At 40.1% G+C, this 23,359-nt stretch overlaps 4 protein-coding genes across 8 annotated transcripts; 1 reads left to right on the forward strand and 3 right to left on the reverse strand.

The window, feature by feature from the left end:
* Positions 1 to 369: 369 nt before the first annotated feature.
* Positions 370 to 4,474, reverse strand: LOC140771424 (calmodulin-binding receptor-like cytoplasmic kinase 2). Its single transcript, XM_073112974.1, has 6 exons — positions 4,013 to 4,474; positions 3,296 to 3,546; positions 2,998 to 3,166; positions 2,780 to 2,869; positions 1,238 to 1,530; positions 370 to 1,013 (listed from the first exon to the last, which is right to left on the reverse strand). The coding sequence occupies exons 1-6, from the start codon at positions 4,314 to 4,316 to the stop codon at positions 792 to 794; spliced, it is 1,329 nt and encodes a 442-aa protein (XP_072969075.1). The 5' UTR covers positions 4,317 to 4,474; the 3' UTR covers positions 370 to 791.
* An 848-nt stretch (positions 4,475 to 5,322) lies between these two features.
* LOC140769915 (G-type lectin S-receptor-like serine/threonine-protein kinase SD2-2) lies at positions 5,323 to 8,550 on the reverse strand. The gene has a single exon (XM_073110813.1). It carries the CDS (start codon positions 7,974 to 7,976, stop codon positions 5,568 to 5,570), a length of 2,409 nt encoding a protein of 802 aa, XP_072966914.1. The 5' UTR covers positions 7,977 to 8,550; the 3' UTR covers positions 5,323 to 5,567.
* A 108-nt stretch (positions 8,551 to 8,658) lies between these two features.
* Positions 8,659 to 14,710, reverse strand: LOC140769916 (probable E3 ubiquitin-protein ligase RHB1A). Of its 5 annotated transcripts, none has more exons than XM_073110816.1 (8): positions 14,484 to 14,704; positions 13,462 to 13,577; positions 12,724 to 13,346; positions 11,588 to 11,735; positions 10,425 to 10,620; positions 10,207 to 10,353; positions 9,249 to 9,358; positions 8,659 to 9,138 (listed from the first exon to the last, which is right to left on the reverse strand). In XM_073110816.1, exons 4-8 carry the CDS (start codon positions 11,651 to 11,653, stop codon positions 9,106 to 9,108), a joined length of 552 nt encoding a protein of 183 aa, XP_072966917.1. In that variant the 5' UTR covers positions 11,654 to 11,735; positions 12,724 to 13,346; positions 13,462 to 13,577; positions 14,484 to 14,704; the 3' UTR covers positions 8,659 to 9,105. The 5 variants fall into 5 exon arrangements, with proteins under 5 accessions (XP_072966917.1, XP_072966918.1, XP_072966919.1 ...); XM_073110817.1 differs by having other exon boundaries at positions 13,462 to 13,590; XM_073110818.1 differs by lacking the exon at positions 12,724 to 13,346.
* Positions 14,711 to 19,322: 4,612 nt separating this feature from the next.
* Positions 19,323 to 22,961, forward strand: LOC140770909 (protein DETOXIFICATION 35-like). Its single transcript, XM_073112238.1, has 7 exons — positions 19,323 to 19,856; positions 20,449 to 21,074; positions 21,180 to 21,236; positions 21,319 to 21,557; positions 21,680 to 21,798; positions 21,973 to 22,059; positions 22,526 to 22,961. Exons 1-7 carry the CDS (start codon positions 19,515 to 19,517, stop codon positions 22,598 to 22,600), a joined length of 1,545 nt encoding a protein of 514 aa, XP_072968339.1. The 5' UTR covers positions 19,323 to 19,514; the 3' UTR covers positions 22,601 to 22,961.
* The last annotated feature ends 398 nt before the right edge of the window (positions 22,962 to 23,359 follow it).

Here is a 23,359-nt window from a genome sequence, read left to right on the forward strand (position 1 = left end):
AACACTTGTTAGATACTCAAAAATCCTAGCTCTTGTTCTTTTCCAATCATGGACGCTTGACTTGGTCGGTGCTAAGACCAGGGTTAATATTCTTGAATAGAATATAATTTATTAACGCCTGATTTAACTCTCAGGAATGTGACAGTTCCAATGGCACTTGCAAAATATAATCTTTGGCAGGTTAATTATTAGAACAATTGATACACTAGCTACTAATCTTAGCAGAAAAAAGGAAAAGGAAAATTGAAGCAGCAGCAGCAGCCGCCGCCACTAACCCTAGCATGATAGTCAGAGGAACACAGCACAGATATTATTTAGAGCACAGTTCATTGATATCAAAAGTAAATGTCATGTTCCTGATTGATGAGATTATATCAGAACATAGATTGGGAATCAATAAAAAGGAATATTTGACAAGCACATAACTTTCTCATTAATCCGGTTACCACTTTGCGTCGTAATACAAGGACATTGCAAATCTTACCTCACAACAGCACTTCATAAATCTTGTTGTAGAGAAATAGGTCTTCACAAATATATGGATATGCAAACAATCTTCCCCCCAAACCAGTGGACAAGTAAATATGTACATTGTTCCAAAAAATGATTTAAGGCTTCACAAAACTGAAAACACTTCTTAATGTCAGATATTGAGGGCAGGCTAAACCAAATGCTAGGGGCGCCAATTCTGTACATGCCGCGCACCTAGCAGCAGATCAGCACCTGTGGCTTACCTCAGTATATCCAAGTCTTCTTTCCTGTAATGAAAAGGCTTTTGTCGGATGAAGGGACTAGGGAAGGGGATATGAAGTTGAAAGCTGCCTGTAATCCTTCCTGATGTCCCACAAAATCTCTGCACACTTCCTCATGCTCGGCCTGCCCTGCCTAGTTGGAGCTAAGCATTGGAAGGCTAGTTCAAGTACCTTCTCCACTGCAAGATTGGTCGCTGGTGTGCGAAGAAGATTTGGGTCCAGCACTTCAAATGCACTCCCTTGTGTAAATTTCTCTATTGCCTGTTCACGAAAGTTAATCATTCTATATAGCTAACTGATAGTGGCACTATTTACTGCATAGGATTATTCCAAGGTTTATCTCCTTCAGTTATCCAAATGAAGCATTGGAGCTATTTAATTCTAAAAATCTTACCTCTCATAACTCAAAAGATATGTATCATTAACCCTATGAAATTCAACAACAACCAACACATAAAGACTTCTGCAGAGTAATCTAGACATACCCATTTTGCCGTAATGCGGTCTTTGAGTTTCCTCTTAGGCTCAATAGGGCGCCTCGCAGATATCAATTCCACTAGCAATACACCAAAAGAGAAGACATCACTCTTTTCTGTGAGCTGATAAGTTTTAAGATATTCAGGATCCAGATATCCAGCAGTCCCTTTAACTTGGGTCGAAACAATTGTTACTCCACTCTCATTTGCACGGGCAAATCCAAAATCAGCAACTTTTGCTCGGAGAGTTTCGGTAAGAAGAATGTTAGAGGCTTTAATATCCCTATGAATAATAGGATGGTCTGCATAATAGGGGAAAAAAAAATACATAACTTACTTTATGCTCTATTACTCTTCACAAACAAATGTAATTTTAAGATTTAATACGAAATTTCATGTCAAAAGACAATGCGATCTACAAATTAGCACAAGAGAAGGTAAATCCTCAAATAAAATGTGATTGTTAGAAACATCTAAAGCAGATTCATACAACACTAATTTGTCCAATATCTCATGCATTCAGCTTGATGAGCATTTTCAGCTCATCAGAAGTATGAGTTGGTGAAATTTTGTGTAAGTAAAATGAGATCCATCTGCACTCACTGCACAGTGGGCATGTACCTGTTATCGGCACCACATGACCAGAATCCACATTATATAACAGTTATTGCCAAATTATTTTCCCAAATACCAATTCAGATAAACATCAGATACAAAGCCAGTTTAATCAATTACTAAATTGGTCTATGCACCAGAAGCAGCTCTGTGCTTTTAGAAATGAAACACCTATTTGCAAGCAATGGAATTTCATAGTGTATATATGCATTTGGTGGAATAAAGAATCACTCGGTGAAGAAGAATTGTGCTCCTGTAATGGACTAGAGATCATCGAAATCTCGTCCCTACAAAACAAGAATGGCTAAACAAAATCTCTTAGTTAAGAAGATCCCCCTATAAGAAACTGACAACTTTTACATCCAGCTGTAATACATTGGACATAATATAAGCTAGCTTGTTCCACAACTTCTTTCTCCCTTTCCTTATAGGAAATATTAATATTTAGAAGAAATTCTTTCAACAGTTAATTACTTAATACTTCATCACTCTTTGGTGGCATAGATAGCTAAAGATGTTACTTCATATTACTCAAAGTAAACATGTACTAAGTAAGGCAACCCAATTTCTGCAAGCAGTACGGTTGTTGTTAAAAACTTATAATTCTTAGCTTAATCTTTAAGCCATATGTAATCAACCACATATATATATATATTGACAAGCCAGTCATTCATCCAGCATTAGCTTACAGAAGAAAAACTGAGAAATTTATGCACTGATTTTCATGCTTGCTTTGTTACACTACTAGAATAATGTGCCAACTATTTAATTGAGTTAATTCTAGAATACTGAAGCTGGTAATCTGAAGCTTGAAGTCATTCAGAGACTAGATATGCAAGATAAAAAAAATTATAGAGCAAATGACACACCATTGAAGTCCTCTATTGTAACTTAACATGAATTGCTCATAATAACATCCATAGTCCTCACCATTACCTGCATACATGTGGAGATATGTAACAGCATGAGCTACATCAATTGCAATATCGATTCGTGCACCCAAGTCAAGATAGTTTCCATGGAAACCTGCATTAAAAAATAAATAAATAAACTTAAGCTGAGATACATTATTGCCAATGGATCAGTTGAAATGAGAAGACTCATGCAACAATCTTTTCACCTAGGACAATTAAAAGTCAATTCACAAAACTTACCATCTAGATGTTCTCTTAAAGTTCCATTTGGGACATATTCAACAACAATAATCTTTTCATCACCATCCTCCAGATAACCATAGAATTTAACCAAATTCAAATGCTCAACACGTCCCATAATCTTGATCTCGCTCTTGAACTCCACACTCACATGACTGTCGTGCATAGTCTGAAGAGCCCAGATATCCAATTTCTACATCAGTCTATGTTTTAACATCAATCGGTGTGACCACAATCCGAAAAAAAGAAAAAAATAAAGATAATATCTATCATCTTCACCCAAACAATTCCATCCAACCTTTTTTGCGCGCTTAACTGCAACAAGCTTTCCATCATCAAGTGTCCCTTTGTAAACAGTACCAAACCCGCCTTGCCCGATTTTTAATGCCGGGGAGAAGTTCTTAGTTGCCTTCTGAATCTCTTCCATGGTGAAAATCGAACTTTTAAACTGTGAACCGGAAGTACTATTTGTGTGGCTATATATCGATCTACCTGATAGCTTCCCTGTGCTAGAGAAGGAATTGGCATGTCTGCTACGTGATGGTGTCGCTGAGATTCACAAGAACAGATTAACTAAGGAAAGAGACAAATCAATCTCAGATTCTCACACCAATCTAAAGGCTTTTCTCACTCCCCATAGCACAAAATTCCAACTTTTCTATACAAGTACAAATTCAATGGATAAGAAAAGACGGGTTCGAGTTCTAACAAAAGAAAAAAAATGAACAAAAAGCTAATTACAAGTTTAAGAACCGCAAGTTTCGAAGAAAAAGAAAGAAAGATAATTCAAGAACCAAAGTCCAAGTAATCGTAGAAACAAGAAAGTCCACAGCTTTCACAAAATTATGAGCCGAGTACTTAAATTCCACGAGATTTCTTCTTTATTTTCTCTAAATTCTAAATAAAACGAGAAGTTCGAAGAAAGAGAAAGGAAAGTCCAGAGCTTTAGAAGAAAATTTAACAAATTTCTTCAGTAAATTTTAAGAGATATAGATTTAGGCAAGAAGAAGCTTACAAGAAGGAGACTTTAAGGGCCTCGATTCCGGCGGCCGGGTCTCCGGCTTACCGAAGCAGGTCAAGATCGCTTTAAGGAATTCCACCAACCAGCTCCGGTAGGAAACTGACGACTTGGTTCTGGCAATCGACACGCCGGAGGCGGAGGAGAGAGCGGATACTGAGGAGGCTGTGGAGACGCCGGAGCTCCGCGAGAAGTCCCACCTGTCCGGCGTCCTTCCGGAGACAGAGAACGGTCTCCTGCCGCTCGAGCTACGTCTGCGACCGCTGGAGTTAAACTTCCGATCGTCCGGTAGCGGCGGCATCGTCGGAGGTGGGTTTACGAAACGTATACCGCAGACCGGAGATATTTAACGTGGATCGCACACGGCGTCCGACAGGAGACTTGGTCTAAAATACGCCATGGGTGCTTTAGCAAAGAGCCAGATTTCCCCCGCTATTATTCTTTAGACAAATTTTCCCTTTTCTTCTAAAAATTATTTAAGAGGAAAATAAATAAATAATTTGTTGGCAGGCGCATCGGTGTCCGCTGTTGGATTCCTTGTGCATGCTGTGGAGACTTACACTAATAACCGAGCATTATTTGTATTCTTTTTGAAGGATGAATTATATCCGCTACTAGTTGCAGAATATCGTTCAGTATGATTTCTTTTCCTTATTGCTTGTGAAGTCGGCTTAGAAAGTTATTTGGCATTGTCAAAACGAGCTTGGTCAAAGTATATGGTCCCAAAAACACGATAGAAAAAAAGCAAATAATTCAAAATTGAGGAAAATCTCCGCATAGATTAAGCTGTCTTCAATATCTTTCTTATTATTAAAAAAAAATTGTATCATTGTCATCCTATTCCGCAATTTTGAAGTTAAAAGCTGCGAAATAGAAGCTCATAGTAAATCTTAACAACCCATTGAAGACTAGAATATGTGGCCATTATTTTAAGGAAATTAATATTCACAGGGCAAGAATGTCTTTTAAGTTCAATTGTACCCTTTTTTTTTAGGGTTCAATTGTACCCTGGTTGATCTCTTTAGGCTCCTCCACTTCAATGCCTTTTAATAGTTGTTATTTTAGAGTATTGTTTTAAAATGGCAATTGTGAATATTTCTAGGTCGATGTTCTATTATGTTATTATCCATAAAATATTCAAATGAAAGACTTGCAAAAAAGAAAGAAAAAAACTATTAGGATAGAAGTTTTAAATATATTTACCTACTCCAACTTATGCCTAATATGTTAGAATTGTGTGGTAGAAGTTTTTCATTGTATTTTATGGTCTTCATGAATAACCAAAGCAAGCAATATCATCAGTAAGTAACCGGAATATATCGCTGTTGTTCTCCTCCTCTTGCAATATTGACGCAAAAAGAGGCAAAATGTCATCAGGGCACAGTTTACGCCATGGGCCCACGGCCCATTTCCCCGTCGTGGTCGTGGTGCCGTAATACCAAACTCACCGACAAGTGTTCGTTGCTATGCGAAGGCGGGAAAGCGGCGGGAAAGCAACGGAGAGCGACAGTGCGACATGACCAAACCATCCCCAAACCACCAGCCCTCGCTTTCACCCTACCGACTTGGCCTCCACGATCCGACCCGACCCGGCGGAGTCCGACTCATCACCCCCCGAAACGATTCCCGCTCGAGGGAACGACTCCCCTGACGCCACGAGCGCCTGCAATAACCTTGGAGGCGGCGGCGGCGCAATCGCCACCGTCCCTTCCAGCATCTTAACCACCGTTCCCATCGCCGGCCTCGCTGCCTCCTCCTCCTGGATGCACCAAACCGCGACTCTCCCGACTCGAGTGGCCTCCTCCGGGTCGTAACCGCCGGTTTCCTCCATACTCGAGTCCACCACCGCCGCGACGTCGCCCTCAATGATCCTTTGCGCCGCCCAAGCCGGGAAGCACACCCACGTGTCCTTCTCCGCCGCCGCCGTTTCGGCGTTGCGTTTCCCCGCGAGGATCTCGAGCAGAGTCATCCCGTAGCTGTACACGTCGGCCTTGGGGGTGATCGCCGTGCCGGAGATCCACTCTGGCGCCACGTACCCCCACGTACCCCGCATTGTCGTCACCACGCGGCTTATCTCCCGCCCGATAAGCTTCGCCATGCCGAAGTCCGACACCTTGGGGGTGAAGTCCTTGTCTAGTAGTATGTTCTCTGGCTTGATGTCGCAGTGGATGATGCAATCGCGGCAGCCCTCGTGGAGATATGCGACGGCGCGAGCAGTGCCGATGGCGATGCGGAGCCGCACCGTCCAGGGGAGCGGCGGCTCAGCGCCGGAGCCGAGGTGGGCGCTGAGGGAGCCGAGGGGCATGAGATCGTAGACAAGGAGGCGGTGTTGGCCCTCGCAACAGAAGCCGCGGAGGCGGACGAGGTTGACGTGGTGGACGCTGCCGATGGTGCGGACCTCGGCGAGGAACTCGCGGTCGCCGCCGGCGCGCTCGGGCCGCTTCACGGCCACGGGGGTGGAGTCAGCGAGCTCGCCGCGGAAGACCGCGCCGAAGCTGCCGTGGCCGAGCTTATCAGAGAAGCCTTGTGTGGCGGCGCAGAGCTCCTTGTAGGAGAACACCTTCACGTTGGAGAAGGCGGCGGCGTCTTCTTCAGACTTCTTTAATTCCCTTCTCGTTTGGATTCTCCTCCTGGAAATAAACGCGAGGATCGAAGCTAACGACAAGATCGCCAGGAAACCGGAGATGGCGCCGATTACGATCGGCTTCTTCTTCCATTTGTGTTTTGGTTTCTCGGCGACGCCAATCGCCGGAACCCTAAGGAGCAGGATTTGGAGATCCGTACCGTTGCGGAGGTTGTAGGCGTCGCCATAGAGATTTCGGCAGAGGCGGGTGCCGGAATCGTAGATCAGACCGAAGCACGAGCAATTCCTCCGGCAGATCTCCTCGCACGAGCTCCGGCTCGAGCCGAGGACTGTCCCATCGGCGGCGGTGTCGAGGTCCATGGTACCAATCTCCTCGAATCGATCATCCGAGCATTGATCATCTTCGCCGCCGGTAGAGCAACCGCCGGAGAAATCGCCGGAGCTCCAAGCTGAAGGGTCGGTCGGCCGGAACCCCCGCGGGCAGTGGCACGTGCGATCCGCTTCGGGGGCGCAGATCCCGAGGCGCCCGCACCGGCCGTAAACGCCGCATCCGCTCTCCGGCCGCGACCAGTACGCTCTCCAGCTCGCTGCCTGAGGCGACCACGTGTACTGCATGAGCTGGCCGGAGGACTCCACCACGATTCGGCTCAGCGCCGGCGACTCGATCCCCGCCTCCTCGGCGAGCTCCGGCGCCACAGAGTACGAGAACGACGCCCCCGGCCCGAACGGGTCCACGAACCGGAACTCGTAGATGTAGGGCACAGTCATCTCCGGCACGCCGGCAAACCGGTCGCCGGTCCACTTCCCACTCGACCAGTACGCCACCTTCCCCTCGAACGCGAGCTCGAACTCCCCGGGGTGGAGGCGAAGCGAGAAAGGCCCCGGCGACGGATCGGAAGGGCTCCGCCACGAGACGATCGGGCGCCGACGGTCGACGGCCATGCCGGGGAGCCACGTGTCGGACGGGGAGCGGAAGCTCTCCCAGACGACGTCGCCGGAGGGGGAGAGGAGTAGTAGGTTGCCAGAGTCGAGGAGGATGGCGGAGGAGGCGGGGAGGGTGTTGCCGGAGAGCCAGACGGGAGGGTCGCCGGCGGCAAGGCGGCCGGACTTGGAGATGGAGGCGGTGGGGGAGGAGGAGAGGAGAGGGGAGTCGCGGTTAGCGACCCAGACGAGGGTTCGGATGGGAAGAGAGGCGTAGTAGATGGAGAGATACCAGTGAGTGTGGGAAGCGTTGTTATTGTTGTGGTTGGGGGAGAAGAAGCCGAGGGCGAAGGTGCGGTTAGGGCTGAGGAGGCTGGAGTTGGGAGTTATAAGGAGGGAGGAAGTGGAAGTGGTGGCGGAGAGGAGGAGGAGGAGGGGGAGAAGGATGGACGCCATTACTAGGTTTTGGGAGTGGTGGGGTGGAAGAGGGATGACGATGGAAGTGGGGTATCGAACTAACGAGAGACAGAGGAAAATGGGTAAGGACTAAGAATCAAAACTAAAAAGTGCCTGGATTGCTTTGCACTTTGTACTAACACCCTTCCAGCTATGATCTATACCACTATACTCCTTTTTGAAGGGGATAACTTTACTACTCGGAACTTAAAATGGACTTAGGCTGTGCAAGTGTGCGGAATGCGCTACTCAAGCAGTGATTTGAAAAAGAGAGATAAAAAAAAGGAGAGAATATAAAGAGGAAGATTTTTGAGTTAATTTTAGGAATAATTGTATATTTTTACATAGAAGAAACGTCTTTTTTTTAACACATGGTGATCAATTTTAAACCCTCTTAAAACTATTTTGTCATTATTTTAGAAAAAAAAATTTGAGAGTAAAAAAAACGTTTAACATTTTCACTAACACTTTTAAATAATTAAGAAGATAATAAATAAGAGATGATGTCCTACGAGTAATTAACTTTTAATTATATTTTATTTTGTTTGATCATATGACAGACCATCATGAGAGAGAGAGATAATGTCCACTTGATGCAATAAATAGAACTTATTAGAATACCTGAAAAATTGACGATTTACTGCAGAAATGGACATGTCAAGCGAGTAGCTCAGTATCCAGATACTCGGTGAATAATTTCTCCATTGACAAAAATATAGCAAGATGAATCTATTTACAGTGCAATACATCCACCACAAATCACCTATTCACAGTAACTGTACAAAGAACGACTAAATCAAGGGGAACAGAACAAAACGACCTAGTATCTGACAATATTCTAAACAATTTGCTTAGTTTGCATTGAATTTACCTCAAGTGGAGTGGAGAGGCATCTTTCAAATATAGATCCGCTCTAAGTGCTAACCTTTCCCGTATGCAATAAGAAATCAAGAATAATGCAGAAAGAAAGTATCCTTTCCATTTTCCACCTCCCTAACAAATCCAAGTAACCTGAACCAGAGCATTCATACCTCCAATTAAACTTCACATAAAAGAGCAGATTAGTGTAGAACAATGTCATTTCATCCTGTTTGGTATCACCATCAACTACGTAGGACCAGCTCTGATATTACTCATTATACAGTTCGTCTATCATCGTGATCTGAAAGATAAACACACCACATAAGGCAATGCATTAAGAAGAATCAAGCATCAAATTATACGAGCACTATGTTAATATCACAAAGAATCAGAATTGTTGGCAAGGCAAACCTGGTCACAAACAGGGCAGGTATCACTTCTCTCCATCCATTCAAGAAGGCAAGAAAGATGAAAATCATGTTGACACTTTGTAACCATGCGAGGGTTCTCTGCATCATATTCTGGGGATAAAAAGGAGAGGAGAAAAAAGAGAGTTGGTACGACACAGCTTCGGAGCACAACACAAAGGTAAATGATCTTCAATGGCATTTGAGAAATCAATAGACATCTGCAGCTTAAGAGTAAGAGCAAAATCTACAGACATGCTTTACTTTAGTACATGTGAAAAGTGATAACCTTACACAGCTTTTGCATTATAAGTGGCCATGTCAAAACTCTCATATGAGACGGTGAGTCGTTATAAATACACAAGACTCCCCACGATATGGTCCAAGGAGGGCATTGATGTACACAGTCTTACCCACATTATTAAAGAGAATGAAATTTAAATAAAAGGGATCTTCATATTATTTCATCAATGAAATATACATTTCAACCATGACACAACAAACTGCAGTGAATCGGAGTATGTATGAGAAGAGAGAAGCCACAAACAAAGAGTAGTCTAACTACAATGAAGTAGCATTTTGAGCAAATAGACAAAAGAACACCACTAGTTTGAACAATCAAAGGTCATCCAATAGATTAGTATAAATTAAAGTGCCTACGAAAAAATAAAGAGAACTGTAACTGTTTCCACATAGTAGACTCTAATAGGACAAAGAGATTCAAGGTTAAAGTAGTTTAAGTATAAAAGGACAAAGAGATTCAAGGATAAAGTAGTTTAGTAGATCAAAATGTTAGTCACATCCAGAAGGATCATTTATTTTATCAAGGTGAGTTGAATAAAAGTGCCAAGTGTTGCAGGAGAGAGTTATATTATGACATTCAATGTTTAATTTCAAGACTTTTGAGTATTGACAAAAGAGAATGAGAAGCTCTAGTTCTCAAAGAGAAGAAAAGAGTGTACCTTCAAGACATATAGGACAAGCATCCTCCTCATCAGTAGCTGAAGCAAAAGTTTTTTCACAATGTTCATCCTCAACCACCTTCAGAATCTCCTGCTCACAATCCTTTTTGTTCTTGCAGTCCAATTCTTCCACAGCATTGGGTATCTCTGAAGTTCAGAGATTCCATTATATTTGCCAATTGAAGTAAAATCTACTTGCACAAGATCAGATTCCTTACCAGAATTTTCAAAACTTCCAGGAGCAGTTTGTCTACATGCCAAACCCACATCATAAGGCAATGGTGCAGGTGGTGCTCGGTAAGTGTCAGGAGTAGATGTATCCAGATTTGTACCAAGAAGTGGTCTTCCGGAAGCTGCAGCAGACTCGCCAAGGTTGGAAGATAGCCGCACATGCTCTTCTAGATCTTGCGTACACTATAAAGATACAGTAAAGAGGTTTCAGTGATGTCTTTATGCAGTAAATTCATTCCTCATCAGAATTTCCCTGAGGATGGGAAAGTCTCAAATTGTGTCGTAAAGACTGTTTCGGATGAAACAACAAATGCAGATAAAAATTCTAGGTTAAGCATACAATGCCTTAAAAGCAGAAAACCTTACTGACATGCAATTCTCTACGAAGACAAAGAAGCAAAGAAATTAGTACTAAAAGAGTTGAATTCCTTGGTAGTGTGGAAGGAGAATTCTTTTGTACAAATCAATCAAGCCATGACTTCAAGAGAGATGTTATTACAAATTTATGGCTCTAGTCACAAAACAAAATGCCAAACTCTAAGATGACAAATTTATCAGCAGAAAGAGCAATGAAAAAATAGTGACAGGAGAATGGATACTGACTACTGAGGGCATGTGACTGCGATGAGGGTTAATCCTGTCCCAGTTACAAGCAAGTACAGAAGTAAAGCTACTAGGCAAATGTATGGTCAGTTGTCTTGGCACAACACATGCCCTTTGAACCACTTGAGAATGCTAGAGACCAAATGATCTAAAAGCTTAAGATGTTTAGGTAACAGATCCTCCAGACCACTCCAGAATACAAAAATAGGAATAAAAGAAAAATGGCAAGATTTAAAGTTCGAACCCATGACCTAAAGAACATCTCTCATATAATGTTAAATAGCCAACAGAACTAAATGCTAAAGCTATCAGGTAATAAAGAAACAGTGTATATATACCTTAACAAAGATTTCATATTAAGTTAAAGAAAAAGGATAGAGATCTATAGATTGACAAAAGTCGAAACTACAGGCAGTAGGTTAATCAATCTTTATGGCATGTCAATGTTTTTTGCTTAACCAAAGAAAATAGACAAAAGTACATCACATTATTGGCACACCAAGCAAATTCTATTGAAACGTATCCAACAATAGGAGAGAGTACGCACATAGAGATAAACAGGTGCCCTATCTGGTTCAGCACTTCTGGATGAACAGCAACAGCAGCCACCCATTTTATATCAATCTAATTATTTACTTCCAGATGTTCCGCCAACAGGTATTAACGGCAAGTTGGTGTGATTTGTTTCTCATAAACTGACATAAATAAGGATTGTAAGAAACTCAAAGATCACATCACATGATCAAATTCAGAACAAATCTCTCAAGCCAAAAGACTAACATGAAAGTTCAAGAAAGTCATTCCATTATGTTTGTGTAAATAAAACAGGTAGTGGAGACATTAAAGGCCAACTCGCATATAAATTAAGTGCATCACATGTCTATGAAGCAGATGCTGAAACAATGATACACAACAGCTAGATGATCAAAAAAACAAAAGAACAGTTTTGGTGCTCAAAGGAGTCACACTCAAGATTTAGATTAACAAGACATATCAGAAACCAACCCACCATATCAGGTCATTAGCTAGTAAAACAGATGAGACATTCTCACATGTAACTAGTGATTCCAAACTAAACCAATACTCTTTCCTTCTCTTATCAATATAGAGTGAGTCAGAAAATGTCTCTCAACTGACAAAATAGAACGCTAAGCAACTCTTAAAGATGCACGGAAAATGGTCAAGCAAACAAGTTCCACTTTGAACTCCCATAGAACAGTTACATTTCCTGTGTTGCAAATAAAAACAGAATGGGAGATGATTAAAAAAAAGACAGTCCAATAAAGACAGCAACAATGCATATATCATAGTCAGAAGTAAACACAAAAGGCATTATACTAGATTCTTCATTTACATGACATATACATTATACTATTTTGCTTGCAGTTTATCTGCGAGGAAAACCCTGGGACTGACTCACTGGTCGAGAATAAGCCTAACTTGTGGAAGGTAAGGATAAAACATTAACAATTAACCGGGGGCGAAAGTTTTTGGTGAGGGGAACCAATGTCTTGATTAAAAAATGTACTTGTATAAATACTTGAATAGTAATATTTATATAATCTGAGAGTATACAGAATCTGAAAGACAAAAGAGTTGCCATATTGATAATAAAAATTGCATATACATATATATATATAGTATTACTTTCGAAACTAGTAACTATATTCTCTTTTAGCATACCTTCTTCTTACAACGGCCCTAGCTCTGCTAAGTTTTGGCGCAGATTCTTCTCCCCCTATTTTAGAGTGGTTTTTCTAGTCATCACTAGCGAGATCTTCTGCTCCCCTCCCTAGCTCGATTGGCAAGAGGAGAGAAGAGCTCTCGTCCCTCCCCTTTTCCTTTCCTTCCTCCTCCAAAGCCTCCTTCCTCTCCCTTTCTTCTCCCCCTTCTAAAGCTTATCTTCTTTTACCTATCTTCTCCTCTTACACCGGTTTCTTCTACTGTGTTTTCATTCTCTCCATCTCGTCTTCTTGCCGCCTGTCATCGGTGTCCGCCCCCTTCCCATCGTCTTCCAGGCCACAGTCCCCCTACCCATTGTCCTCCTCCTCGTCTTTCACTGTTATTTCCTCAGTTGCCTATCACAATTGTCCCTTTCTTCTCCCCCTACTCCCTCTTTCTCTAGAAAACAAGCACCCAAATGGGGGTGCTCGGCTCTGCCTATGACAATGGCCGGCTTCTTCATCCATAGAATTTATACCTCTAAACTTCATGTAGGCAACAATAGCCTTGACAAAAGAACTATGTGTTTAGGTCACCACGTGCCGAATTCTCTCATGTGATTAAGAACCTCATAAAGACCACCACTGCATGAGATAACCCACATAGGTAAGTTCCGCATGAACTTCTTAAGCAAATTAACATGAAAACAATCCTATCAATTCTTGTAAAAATTAAAAAATCCAGTGAAAGATTTCTAACAATGTTTTAGCTAACTGATTCTTTGGCTGGCTGCTTCCTTAGATGGGCTTCTACAGTTCCCTACAATCTGTAGTCTGCACACAATGCCTGAAAGTAGCATCGGTTTACGTGATCTCCTGCCAAGAAGATCTAACAAATATCATTCAACAGATTGAACAACTAAATCAGCAATTATGATTCTACCACTGTATCTCGTCTTAACATATACTCTATGTTCTCTTCTAGTAAACTTGGTTCAAAATACAAAAGGTAAACTTTGGGGGGGAAAAGATTCAAATATATGTATGGTCTGATACTTCTTGTAGATATACGAGCATAACATCAAGCTAAGTGATTGTAGGCATCAGAGCACTTAGTCATGCCTAATCTTTTCACAGTTTACCTTTCCATCGTTCACTGAAGCTAGAATATCAAATTGTAACACCATCACTTTGTTCACGCATGACCAAACTCCTCTAAAATGCCCTAATTACGCCAATACAAATTGTATAATTATATTGATGCTACAACATTGGCACGGAAAAATTATCCACCTCTTTGAAGGGAAACCAAGTAATTATAGACTTCAACCATCACCGATTACCTAACAGAAAATTTATAAACTCCACTTCTTCTTATTCTGTGAACTATGAACAAGGAACATAACGCAAGCGTCAAACCCAGATACCTGCATAGAATGAGTTCATATAATTCGAGTTCTCGTGTTCAACTTATGGAATTAATTCTTCGAAGCTAATTTCCCTTTCCTCATATAAAGAATAACCAACAGCAGCTCCAAATTCATCACTCTCAATCCCTAGTAACAGTTTCTATAGCAACTCTTACTAAAGCAAACAAACTACATAGATTGAACATAGCAGGAACAATAGAATCAAAAACAACTCCCGGCTCTAATTGCGCGAATTTAACAACCCGATCGCCAAATTCTACCACGAATTGATACCAAAAACCAAATCAAAGCCCTAGAAACGAGATCACCCAACTGGAGGAGCTAAAAACCACATCAGAAACCAAGATCATACCCAACAATATACACCTCCGGGAGATCCAAACCGACGGCGGATGGGACGAATTCTACCTCTAAACCTCGGGAACTACGTCGAGGGCTTCTCGAATGGTCGGGGAATAGAAGGTCTTCGACCTTCACCTCTGAAGAGGAGAAGCGAGTCGAGACTTTTGAGGACTTCGCAGAGGAATATAAAAAGCCGTGAACGGGAGAATCAAAAGATATCGGCAAAAGAAGGGATTCCTCCGTCACAAGGAATAAAGTTTGTCCAAGCCTATCCGTATTTCTTATGATGACATCCTCGAAAACCGTCGGATTAGCTGGGTCCCGTTGAATGAACGGTCGATTCAGATGTACGCATAGGAACTCCTACGCGGAGGTCGCGGAATTGAGATGTAGGAACTAGGAATAAGGAATTCAGGTGTGACAAGGATAGGGGGTCGAATAGAGCGGAGGATAAGAATAGTAATCGGAACTCATTAGTATTAGTCTTTCGTAGCTCGGGGATTTCGTGTGAGGACTGCCAAGCTTCCACTTATTCAATTTAGCTATAATTACACTGAGACCCCCGAATTATTGGCTATTTCTCTTCTTTTTTTAATATGTGTGTAATATAAAAAGGCCTAACTTTGATTATTTTACACTCACATTGGAAGATTGACGGAAGGGAGCATTAAAAAAAATTATTTATTATTAAAAGGATGAATGTGTTGTAAAAAAATAAATGAGATGGTCTAATTTAAAAATAGGCAACAGTTAAAAGGATCTAAATGTGATCATTTTTTTATTATGCGCTATTTCCATAAATACCCCTGAGAGGGTAAAATAGGAATTGACGTGTCCACCGAAGCCGGCGCACACCTGGCGCTTGTGAGGCCCACGAGTCGATCGTATGGAGTGCGACGGTAGCTTGTGCCTGCGGATCATATCCGGCACTATGTAGTAACATTAAGAAATTGTTATTTTTATTATTAGTAGTAGTAGTAGATGGAAGAAGTAGAGATTAGAGAAATTTTAATAATATTAGAGGATAAAATATCCAATTAATTATTTATAGCAGCTTAATACAGATATATTTATTAATTAATATACAAAACCTGCAGGTGAAATTTGTGAATTATTTTAGGAAAAAAAAATCCATATATTTAATTCAAATTTATGCTCAGACTTGTCAAACCTTCAAGCCCAGGGTGTAGGAGAAGTATTTAGATTATAAAAAGATTGAGATGAAAAAGTCAAACATGGATGAGATGCTAGTCAAAAATTGACATCTTTTCTCATGATGAAGTAGAATCATCATTTGGGATCTTGAAAGGCATTGTGTTTGAGTGGTTCAATTGTTGGCCTACCAAGTTGGACTTTATAAAGGCATTAATATATTAACCTCTTTCTTAATTAGTATAATAATTAATTATGCAATCAGCATGCTAGGTGCATCTCCTTGATTCATAGATCATTAATTTCTTAATAAAATTATTTTACTATAATAAATGGTTAAGTCCTATTAGCCCATAACAGAAGATTATACGCGTTAATTAAGGAGATACATCCCAATTTTTCATTATGACATTCTTTACAGTAGTTGATCTAGTTGTTTCATCTAATATATTTTGAAATATTCCATCTGATGGTTTATTCTAATTATCATGAATGCATTTAGTCAACCAAAATTTGGTGCCTTGCAAAGTGGTATGTGAACTTTTAGGTGCACATTTCTATCGTTTGTTCAACGGTATAGCACCAGTCATTCTCAATTATAACTGCAATAGTTAATGAGCTACCACATCATACTTATTATCTATCCAGTTTGACATCATAAAAGCCACCAAAACTTTCAGCAAAATTTTAAATATTTATTAAATCTATTGACTACCATGATATCTCCCTCGTAATAGCTTTATTTATATTTGTTTAATCTACGCTGATGATTATTACTTAATACTCCAATCTAAAATTTGCTTAAGTTCATGTTATATTGTTGGTATATAAAATATATAAGTTATAGTTCTATAATCGATGAGATGAACATTGTGTTTGTTCTCTATTTACTTGTGAAATAAGAACAAATTTAGTTGTATTAATATAGTAAATAGATAACAACTTTAGTCTATACTAATATAATAATACATACTTATCTCTTCTCTACTCTTAATCACTCTCTCTCTCTCTCTCATTCATCTTCTTCCCATTTATTGGTTCATTATAAAAAAATATTTTAATAATTTATTAATCTATTATTTTAACTTTAACAAATGTAACTATTACACTATACTAATACATAACTTATATTAGTCCGAGCTCACCTTTTTATTAGATTATAACTTTATTATATTAATCTTATTCCATAAGTGAATAAAATCGCAACTTAAATTTTTAGAATAGTCGGTAAGTTAATGGGATGAAATATTAAGAATAATGGGATGAAATATTAAACAAATTCACAACTTCAGCATCTACTAAACATGTCTGTATGCATGGAATATGGTGGGAGATGGCAAATTTTTATCTATTGTTTCTCTGTTTGATTGATGAATGCATGAGAAAGAGAGGTAGAGAGAGAGAAGAATTGATACGCCATCCTCAGTTGTGAGTCTTTGGTTTCAGAAGAAACAAACTAAAGCACATAGTTTTCCACAACAGTGATGCTCATAAAGAGCTTCTATCACAACAAACATCTCAGTAGAAGTCGTAACTGGAACTAATGGACGTTTTCTACCTCCAACTCTTATTATCTCGTCGTTCTCGGTGATCAAATTGAAAGCATGGAAGCTCTTAGAGACACTGTTCTAAAATAACACCACCTCGATCTACGTGTGTATATATATATATATATATATATATATATATTATAGTATAGTAATTGAATTGCAAATATATTATGTATCAAAAAGGAGAAACATAGAAAGAGTCCTCAAATACTTAATATTTGTATGGATGTGTGTATGTATATATAGGAATTTTTATATAATTGCAAGTGAAATCTTTATAAATATCACAATTACCACTATGTTATTCAGTAATTTAGTGATCAATATCTTACACCCCAGCAATTTAAAAAGAGAGTATTCTAATCATTTGTATGGATTTGTTAACTCTAAGAAGCATTTATTAGAGATACTCTAAGAATATTCTGTCAAAACTAACTAATTATAATTACAATTCTAAAATAGATAAGAGATTTCAACACTAATTATAGTACTTTGAAAAACAAGTGCTAATTATATAAAAAATTCTTAACTATATTAAATAGCAACACCCTCCAAGCATTACCAGGCTAAAATTATTCACGTAGAGACAAAAGGTAAAAGTAGATAATAAAATAACAATAATAATAACTATGTGATTTATTTTCGTCGTCCAAGAGAGGCATTCAAGTACATCCATCCAGAAGACGTAGGAGAACTTTGTTGGTACGTAGTCAGCATGCATGCATGCTCCATTACTACAAACTTAGTGCATGGCAGCTTTTTGCAGCCAACTTGAATAATTTAAGGCTCCAGAAACACGAACATGGCCGTCTATCTCTTGACAAGTCCAGATACGTTCTCAGACGTTAGTAGACTCTCTTGGAGAACTACATTTTTACCGCACCTTGTTAGGCTTAAATTCTATTCTCTCTGTAATTTTATTTGTATTATGTTACATCCTCCTCCTCGTTGTATACAATTTTAAAACATAATCTTTTTATCATATTTAGTTAAGTCATATGTCGAGTTTAAAGATATTTATTAGAGGTAAAGGTTATAGGGAATTAAATAAGTTTTTTAATCAGTATTATTATAGATGTAGTACAAAATTTATCTTATTATGTATAATTTCATCTCTAATAAGTATTTACAATTTCAGTACGTGGTTTAATTAAATATGATAAAGAATTAATGGTTTTAATTAAGATATAACTATAAGAGATATAATTAGCCTAACAATAAATAGGAGTATAAAGGTATCGAGCTGGAGTGTGCCGGCTCCGATTCAGTTTAAAGTCTATCTTGAAATTCGGGATTAGCTTTGCTCAAGTAGAGCTAAACCAAGCCCAAACTTAAATCAAGCATATGATTTATCGTCTTGAAATCTCCGACTTAACTTAGCTCAAGCCGAGTCTAATCCGAGCCACTTGTTTATTTTGACACCCCTAACAATAAAAGGTAAAATATAAATTTTTTTTCCTAAATATTTGTTTTCGAATATAGAGTGGAATTATATATATACATATATACCTTTTGTATCTCCTTTCCTAATAATATCTTTGCTAGTGAACATGTATATCAACTTGGCAGTGATAAAGATATAGTTGTTATCTTTTATATCTCTTTTTCTTCTTTCTGGGATTGCGAAGCATATAGAATAATCTATTGAGAAAGAATAAAGTTTGTATAAGTTGGTCCAAATGGTACTAATAAAAATGAGATTTGACTATACTCCATACTGGGCCCATGCTTTCTTACTAGCTAACACTACTGTAGACAAAGAAGTACTTGTTTCTAGGTCCTTGAGATAATAAGATATCCTTTTTTAAGCTTCTTTAATTTAGTTTGACTGTATCTGATGCTTAATTAATATGCCCTTTAACATATCATTAATTTGACATTAGTAAGTGAGATTAGATTGCCTACATATAATGTAACTACCACGTGGAATTCTTGAGATATTTTTATCACTAATTCGGTGGTTTGATCGAATCTATTACATTTGCTCACATAGATTATTTTAAAATCATCAATTGAGTTGATAATCCCAGAGCAGCTAACTCTATTACTTTGTTCCTAAACAATGATTAGTTGATAAGTACTCCATGGTGTCTTTTGATATATTAGTAAAAAGGACATAATTTAGGGTGTAAAATGGAAACAACGTAATCACGTGCGCCTCACCGGCAATGGCACGTGCGCCGCTCAATGGTACAGCCCTTTCCAATTATGGACAACTTCCCCCATCCTTTTCCAATCCCGAAACCTTACGCCATAAATAGCAGCAGGGAGCAATAGCTTCCGATCGATACTAACCACAGGGAGAAGAAGAGAGGAAGAGAGGAAGAGAGAAGCCAAAGATGGGTTCTTTGGACTCGCCACTCCTCGGTAAGAAGAGGAATGCTATCGACGACGAGGAGGAGGGGTGGAGGCCGCAAGAGGAGGAGACGAAGGCGGCGGCGGCGGAGGAGGAGGAGGGATACGATGCGCCAGTGGTGAGGACGGCGAGGGACGCATGCGAGATGTTCGTCGGAGAGTCCAAGCGACTTTGGACGATCGCGGCGCCGATCGCGTTCAATATCCTCTGCCTCTACGGCGCCAACTCCACCACCCAGATGTTCGTCGGCCACATCGGGAACCTCGAGCTCTCCGCCGTCGCGATCGGCCTCTCCGTCGTCTCCAATTTCTCCTTCGGATTTCTCGTGAGCTCTCTCTCTCTCTCTCTCGCGCGCGCGCGCTCCTCTTCTCCGGTTCTTTGGGTGACGAGATTTTAATGTTAAAATTTGGGTCCACGTATCGGGATGGACGTCGTCGATCTAGTTCAGATCCGATCCGATGCCACGTTGGTTGAGATTACGATGGGTCGGATCGAGTTCCTGGGTAATCGGATCGGGTCCCATACGGCAAAGCAGTTCTATAGAATACTTTTTGGTAGAAAAAATTTAGAAGTTGGAAATCTATTGAACTTTTATCAACTCTTAGGGAATTGGCATGCAATAACACCCTATATTTAACTAATTATGTAGTCAAAACCTACATGCGACCTCGTCTTTTTTTCCGTGAGGTTAGCAAGAAACAAGCCAGGTTGTGGATGACATTAAAAAAGGAATTATTTTCTTACATCAATTTGTGTCTTCAATATTTTGGTTCAATCCAGGATGGCAGTCAATTCTGTTTAAGAACCATTTTTTTTTTCCAATGAAAAATTGCAGGGTTCAGTCGTTTAGATGATAAATTCACTTATATTTAGGTGTCTTCTTCTTCATTGCTTTCATGGTGTTTATTTACTGCTAGCTTGGCATGGGGAGTGCACTCGAGACACTATGTGGGCAGGCCTTTGGTGCGGGTCAAGTTGCAAAGCTAGGCATCTACATGCAACGGTCATGGATCATCTTAACTGCCGCCGCAATCCTTCTATGTCCACTTTACATATTTGCCACCCCAATTCTGAAGTTCCTCGGTCAAGATGATGCTATCGCAATCGAAGCCGGCAAATTCACAGTCAGGATCATCCCGGAAATGTTTGCGCTGGCGATAAATTTCCCTACTCAAAAGTTTCTTCATGCACAGAGCAAGGTCATGGTCCTGGCCTGGATTGCTTTTGTTGCTCTTATATTTCACGTCGGCCTGTTGTGCCTCTTCATCTTTGTGTTCGATTGGGGCCTGGGCGGGGCGGCAGCAGCCTATAACATCTCGGCGTGGGTGGTCTCCATTGCACAGGTTGTGTATGTCGTCGGCTGGTGCAGGGACGGGTGGACCGGACTATCTTGGTCTGCGTTCAATGAGTTATGGGCCTTCGTTAAGTTGTCGCTCGCTTCTGCCGTGATGCTTTGCCTGGAGATTTGGTACATGATGGTCCTGGTGGTGCTTACTGGCCACCTTTCCAATGCTGAGATTGCAGTTGGCTCCATTTCTATCTGGTAATCGTAGTTGGCATATTTGTGAGAATATTTGGAATTATAATAGTAGTAGAGCTGTAGATGAGGACAATGAAATAACTATTTGATCTCTCTGCTTGTTTGCAGCATGAACATAGATGGTTGGGAGGCCATGCTTTTTATTGGACTCAGTGCTGCTATAAGGTGAATGAGTGATACTATTCTATCAAGGATTCATTTGTTGTGATTCATGTCTATGCTGAACTTAGTTTGTTATCCTTCTCAGTGTTCGAGTCTCCAATGAGCTAGGATCTGGTCGTCCCAGGGCCACGATGCATGCTGTCATTGTGGTGGTTGCCCAGTCACTAGTGATCGGGCTGCTTGCAATGGCCGTTATATTAGTGTCTCGAAATAATTTCGCCGTCATATTTACCAGTGACAAGCAATTACAGAAAGCAGTTGCTAATATAGCTTATCTACTCGCTGTGACCATGGTGCTTAATAGCATTCAGCCTGTCATTTCAGGTAAGTAATGGTTTTCGAGTTATGGAAGGATCGTTGATGATAACACTGTTATCAGCTGAGCTTCTACCAAGGTGGTATGGATGATTTGGTACTTACATACTCCAAATTTGTTATGTGAGCAGGAGTTGCTATTGGAGGTGGATGGCAAGCTCTGGTGGCATACATTAATCTGGGTTGCTATTACATTTTTGGGCTTCCACTAGGTTATGTTTTGGGATATATGCTACAATGGGGACCTCAGGTGGATTTTTCCTCCCAGAAAACTTCTTTAGCACTTTGGGCCTCAAATTTCCCAAAACTACCACATTTTAGGCTGAAAACGAACTCATTTATTTATCACAGTACCTGAGTGTAATCCTCTTTTGATTGTTTAAATACTTGCGAGCTTTTGTAACACTTTCTGTGCTGATCTCAGGGAATTTGGGCTGGCATGCTCTGTGGAACTGCTTTACAGACAGCGATTCTACTATACATAATTTGGAGAAATGACTGGAGTGCTGAGGTAAATTTACATATAATTTGCATTAAAATTATTTATCTCTGATGCCATGCTCTGGTGTTATTAGTTTCTGTTACCATAAGCTAAAATGTAGATTTTCCCTATTGTAATAGATTTCTCCCAGGTACCTGCTCTTTGTTAATTCATGTATAATAGAAGAACTTGTCATATAAAAAATTTGTCTTAGATGCATTGCAGTACTTTGATTATCGAGGTTGTTTAAACTTCCTAGATCTGAAACGATTTGCAACTCATATGAAAGAGGTTTAATGTCAGAAGCTAGATGCTTGCAAGAATTAGCCCTGCCAATCTGATTTAGTATTTACCAAGAGAGTTCCCATTGTAGAACAGATTTGAGATGCTGATCTTTGAGCACTAGATAAATATTCAGCTCCAGATTAATGTGCAAAATTATACGTCTTCCTTTAATTGGTGTGATCACAAAAATACTATACTTTTAACATTGCAGGCAGCAAAAGCTTCTGAGCGTGTGCGATTGTGGGGTGGACAAGATGAAGCTCAGCTACCAATTGAACCTAGCTAGCTCAAGAGGAACTTGATGAATATAAGTTGAACAAGGGTCTGATCGATTGGTGGATCTTTTAATTTCTTGATGAATCTTATTATCTCTCTCTCAAACTCGCCACAACCAAAATTCAAACTTATTTAGTACATTGGAGGCTGATAATGTAAGTGTCTCCTGCGCGAAGAAACCGGTGGACTGGAGCTGTCGCCATACAGGACCGAGTAGATGCAATTGTAGGCAATTGTAGGATTCTTCGCAAATTCCTCTGATCAAGCAGCATTCGTCGCAGTTGCATGATCTGATGCTTTCAAAAGTTTTCTGACAACATACGAAAAATTGGCATATTCTCATTTAGCTTGAATGAGGGGCCTCTGTATCCACATTTGACACTGTAACTTTCTTAGAATTTTCAATGATATTAGTTAGTTGCTCTCTAGTATGGTTGTTTTGCTGGATGTGTTACCTCTGTTTTAGGAAAATAGGTAAGATTCTAACAGTCTACTAAGTGATCCAATATTACTCAAATTCAGAGAACCACAGAGTTGTTCCCAAATGTCTCTCCCCTTATTACCTAGTTGATGTTTAACCAACTCATTAACCATGAAAAGAACACTACCTGGATCAACCAATCATCTGCAACTTTGTGGTCTGAATCCAATCATCTCCTTTCAAAGGTCATAAACCAACTCACTCTGACCTCTGCTGCATGTTCTCAATAATGGACAATTCACCATCCAATTGCGTAGAAACAAACGATTCCTACGGATTAGCTCAACC

Source organism: Typha angustifolia, chromosome 11, assembly GCF_048772165.1.
Source record: "Typha angustifolia cultivar Huaian chromosome 11, ASM4877216v1, whole genome shotgun sequence".
Classification (NCBI taxonomy): Eukaryota; Viridiplantae; Streptophyta; class Magnoliopsida; order Poales; family Typhaceae; genus Typha; species Typha angustifolia.

Bases quoted from the DNA above. Each gene is read 5' to 3' on its own strand.
- LOC140770909 (XM_073112238.1), top strand. From the start codon at position 19,515: ATGGGTTCTTTGGACTCGCCACTCCTCGGTAAGAAGAGGAATGCTATC. The intron at 21,558-21,679 runs GTAAGTAATGGT...TTATGTGAGCAG, and splicing joins CATTCAGCCTGTCATTTCAG to GAGTTGCTATTGGAGGTGGA. The intron at 21,799-21,972 runs GTGGATTTTTCC...TGCTGATCTCAG, and splicing joins TGCTACAATGGGGACCTCAG to GGAATTTGGGCTGGCATGCT.
- LOC140769916 (XM_073110818.1), bottom strand. From the start codon at position 11,653: ATGGGTGGCTGCTGTTGCTGTTCATCCAGAAGTGCTGAACCAGATAGG. The intron at 10,621-11,587 runs GTGCGTACTCTC...GTATCTTTATAG, and splicing joins GGGCACCTGTTTATCTCTAT to TGTACGCAAGATCTAGAAGA. The intron at 9,359-10,206 runs GTACACTCTTTT...TTTTATCCCCAG, and splicing joins TTGTCCTATATGTCTTGAAG to AATATGATGCAGAGAACCCT.
- LOC140771424 (XM_073112974.1), bottom strand. From the start codon at position 4,316: ATGCCGCCGCTACCGGACGATCGGAAGTTTAACTCCAGCGGTCGCAGA. The intron at 3,167-3,295 runs GTTGGATGGAAT...TGGGCTCTTCAG, and splicing joins CAGTTAAGCGCGCAAAAAAG to ACTATGCACGACAGTCATGT. The intron at 1,014-1,237 runs GTATGTCTAGAT...TTTCGTGAACAG, and splicing joins ACCGCATTACGGCAAAATGG to GCAATAGAGAAATTTACACA.
- LOC140769915 (XM_073110813.1), bottom strand. From the start codon at position 7,976: ATGGCGTCCATCCTTCTCCCCCTCCTCCTCCTCCTCTCCGCCACCACT.